Here is a 3,800-nt window from a genome sequence, read left to right on the forward strand (position 1 = left end):
ACTCCTGGATTGCATGTCCTGAGTCAAACCTCCACTTCATCTCTGATTCTAGGGCAGTAAAAAGTGCACTGAAGACAGGGCTGAGCTGCAGCAGGGCCGCGATTGTCAACATGTCCTCCGAAGTGGGCTCCATCGGGCTGTGCCTCGGGGTGCTGGAGGCCCCCATGTACCCGTACCGTGCCAGCAAGGTGAGGGGCCGGGGGAGGCGCTGGGGATGCTTCCCCATGGAGGGGGGAGCTCATGGGACCCCCCCACCTGCCCCAGGCCACCCATCCCCGGCCTGGTCCTCCAAGGGTGAGCATGCAGAGCGCCAGCCCAGGCTGTGCCCATGCTCCACTGCAGGGCAAAGCCCCATTTCCCACCTCCACAGCTCTTCAGCTGCAAAATATCTCCCTCCCGCCCACACGTACCCAGCTCCCCCAGCCCTGTGTGGTGCTGGCATGCCTGTGCCTCTTCCAGGCTGCCCAGAACATGGTGACCAGGTGCCTGGCTGCAGAGCTCAGGGACAAGGGGATCTTGTGCACGGCGATCCATCCCGGCTGGGTGAAGATGGACATGGGGACAAAGCAGGTACTGTGCTGTGCAGGGAAGCAGCAGCAGTGCTGGGTCCTCTGCTGCAGGGGACCCCCACCTGATATGTGGCTGCACAGTGCTCTGCACCCCAATTGCCTGCACTGACCACCACTCTCTGTGTGCCCTCAGCTGCCTGGGCTCCCACTGGGACCTTTCACTGGATGAATCCTGTGCTCCCGACTCACCCATGTGGCCCCCAGCCCTGGGGAGCCCAGCTCCACAGACTCACAATGTGTGGCAGAGCCTGTCGAGTGCACAGACAGATACAGCAACACCACTGCTTTCAGAAAAGGGTTTATTGAGAATGTGGTTGAGGTCGGGCAGCAGCCAGGATCTGGCATGAGGCTGGTCCAGTGTCTCACCAGGGCACAACTTTCCCTTCCCAGTCGAGAAAGGTCCCGGTGTCCTTCTCGGAGAAGGAGGAGATCACCTTCAGCATCCCTCCTACGCTCTCATCTACTGTCACGGGGGGCTGCAGGGGCAGAGGAAAAACATGATGATGTGTGCCCAAGGGCTGGCCGGGGTCTGCCCTGGAGCCTGGCCCGCAGAAAGCAACAGCTCAACCAAGGGGGAAGTGGAGCCAGGGGAAGAGGGGCTGAGCAGGGCACCCAGGTGATGGGGCCGCCAGAGCTCACTGCAGGGTCCCGGGGCAGGGAGAGCTGCCCACAGTGGTGCCGGAGCAGGCAGGGAGGTCACGCTCTGTAGCTCGGGGTGACAACAGCCTCCCATGGAAAACCAGCACAGGGGCTCGGATGGACCCACCGTGGTAAAGCTCCTACCGTGTCTCCGGCTGTGTTCCCCATGTCCGTCTGCACCCAGCCAGGATGGAGAGCAGCACAGAGGATGCCGTGTTCCTGGTAGCCCAAGGACTGGCACTTGGTGAGCATGTTCAGAGCAGCCTGCAAGGAGACACCGCAGGGATCAGGGTGGGGAAGAGGATGGGGATATGTGCAGACCCCACAGCACTCTCCCCATGCAGATGCCCAGCCCAGACAAGGCCCCCTGTGGTCTGGCCAGGGATGAGGCACAGGAATGTGCCATGGGAGGGAAACAGCGACAGACTGGAGCTCAGCTGCAGCCGTGAGAGTTGCAGGGACTGAGGGGAAGGTTGGGAGTTATGCAAGATTGTTCAGAAGGGAAAATGTCCAGGTTCATGCCCAGCAGTGTGGCAGTACCTTGCTGCAGCGATATGAGAGAGCTTGTGCGTACTCCCAGAGATAGACGTCCTGAATGGAGCCAGCATAGCTGGACATGTTGATGATGGCTGCCTTGCTGCAGCTCAGCCCTGAGCCCGGGCTCCCCTGGGCAGCCTTCTTCAGCAGGGGCAGGAATGCCTGAGAGGAGAGGAGAAGTGGTGGGTCCACACAGAGGTGGTGCAGGGGAGAGGACCAGCTCCTTCCACAGTGGGCAGTGCTTCCACCAGCAGCTGCCTTCCTCTTCCCCCTGCCCCTTAGCACCAGCCCCAGTTGGTTCCACCAGCTTCTTGTGGGAGCTCGGGAGTGCTGGGCCCGTCACCAGAGCAAGAGTGGAGCTGGGCCCTGTCCCACCAGGACCAGTGGGACATGCTCCCGGGAGGAGCATACTTTCCATGCTCCTGGGAGGGCCGTGGGGCCGCAGGGCAGGGATGTTCCTGGAGCTGTGGTGAGGGCCTCACCTGGCTCAGCAGCAGGGGCCCAATGGTGTTGGTGGCATACACCTGGGACATGTCCTCCTGTGTCTCGGTGTCAAGTGTCTTGTAAACCAGCATGCCAGCATTGTTGATGAGGAGGTTGAGACCTGAGCCCTTAAGGTGCTCCCCGACGCTGGCTGCAGCTGCCTTGATGCTGGCGGGCTTGGTGACTTCTGCAGGGGCAAGGCGGGGAGGTGAGCACCCGATCCCCTCAGCGGCTGCCACCATGCATGGTGCTGGGAGATGGAGCCCCCACCCCAGGGACGTGGGAGGACGCACAGCAGGGAGCCCAGGCAAGGGACCCTCAGCCACGGGGCATGGCCGGGGCACCTACCGAGTGGGATGATGACCAGGTTGGGGTGCTTGGAAGCCAAGTTCTGCAGCTCCTGCAAGAGACGGGACAATGTGGGCACAAAGAGGCAGGGCCGGCTGCACAGAGGCTCGGCTTTGATCCGGCACCACCTCACACCCAGCATCCTGCTCTGCCAACCCGCTCCCTGTGGACAGGTCTCTGCACATCCCGCACACCCCACAAGCCACGCGTCTCGCCCTGCCCACCATGGCCATCACCTGCCCCAGCAGCAGAAGCTCCCTGCCCAGCCCCAAGGAGCCCTGGGCACAGCTCATCCCATGGCCGTCCTACCCCGGCTTTCTGTGCCCTGGGACTGTGCCCAGGGCTGCAGCCCCGTGATGGAGACCCTCACACATCCCCGCCTCGCACCACAGGGCTGCTCCTGCACCGGGCGCTGCCCTGCCCTGCTGTCCCCCACCGCCACCAGCCTCACCTGTGCTCGCTGTCCCTTGGGGTCCCGACAGGCTGCAAAGACCCACTCGGGTGGGTTTGGCAGCCCCAGCAGGTGCCGGACAAACCCCAGGCCGATTCCTCGGTTGGCTCCAGTCACCAGAACGGAGCGGACACGAAGCTCTCCCATATTGATTCTCCTGCCTCTGCTCCAACGTTCATTGTTTGTTCAGTTCCCCAATGCTTCTTATAGTGTGTTGAGCTGCCACCCCACCCACACAGGGCTTGCACAAACCCTTGGCTCTGGGTGCAATCTCTCCAGCTCTTTGAACTCTCTAGGAACCCGGTTCCTGGCTGGGAGCCATCCCTCCTTACTGAAGCACAAAAATCACCTTGCTTTTTATGGCAAACTCTGCTTGTAAGGTGTGTGGAAGGTCAGTGTTTGCTCCAGAGGTATCTGGTCAAGGCCCTTTTCCAGTGCAAAACCAGATACGGAAAAAGGGAGGAAGCCATAAAGAACACACAGGGACACAGACCTTACCTAAAAAGGATAAGGGAGGGTGACAGAAGACTCAGATGGTGAGGGATCCAACTGGGGAAGGTGCCCCACTTGACCTGTGGTTTGCAAACAGGCAAGGACTTGTGGGTGATGGGATGGTTGGAGGCTATCTTGGGCACAGTGATCAAAATGACGGAGTTTTTGATCCCTAGTGAAGTTAGGAAGGCAGTTAGCAGAACATAAAATCAGAATGGTTTGGGTTGGAAGGGACCTTAAAGATCATATGGTTTCAACCCCCCTGCCATGGGCAGGGACAC

The 3,800-nt window shown here is 60.7% G+C and overlaps 1 protein-coding gene across 2 annotated transcripts; it reads right to left on the reverse strand.

Annotated features, from left to right (window-relative positions):
• Window positions 1-851: 851 nt before the first annotated feature.
• LOC136791809 (C-signal-like) lies at window positions 852-3,293 on the reverse strand. 2 transcript variants are annotated; one of them, XM_067004512.1, is made up of 6 exons: window positions 3,028-3,285; window positions 2,577-2,628; window positions 2,228-2,415; window positions 1,749-1,907; window positions 1,353-1,472; window positions 852-1,045 (listed from the first exon to the last, which is right to left on the reverse strand). In XM_067004512.1, exons 1-6 carry the CDS (start codon window positions 3,172-3,174, stop codon window positions 932-934), a joined length of 780 nt encoding a protein of 259 aa, XP_066860613.1. In that variant the 5' UTR covers window positions 3,175-3,285; the 3' UTR covers window positions 852-931. The 2 variants fall into 2 exon arrangements, with proteins under 2 accessions (XP_066860613.1, XP_066860614.1); XM_067004513.1 differs by lacking the exon at window positions 1,749-1,907 and having other exon boundaries at window positions 3,028-3,293.
• Between the last annotated feature and the right edge of the window lie 507 nt (window positions 3,294-3,800).

The sequence above is a fragment of the Anser cygnoides genome, chromosome 12 (assembly GCF_040182565.1).
Source record: "Anser cygnoides isolate HZ-2024a breed goose chromosome 12, Taihu_goose_T2T_genome, whole genome shotgun sequence".
Taxonomy (NCBI): Eukaryota; Metazoa; Chordata; class Aves; order Anseriformes; family Anatidae; genus Anser; species Anser cygnoides.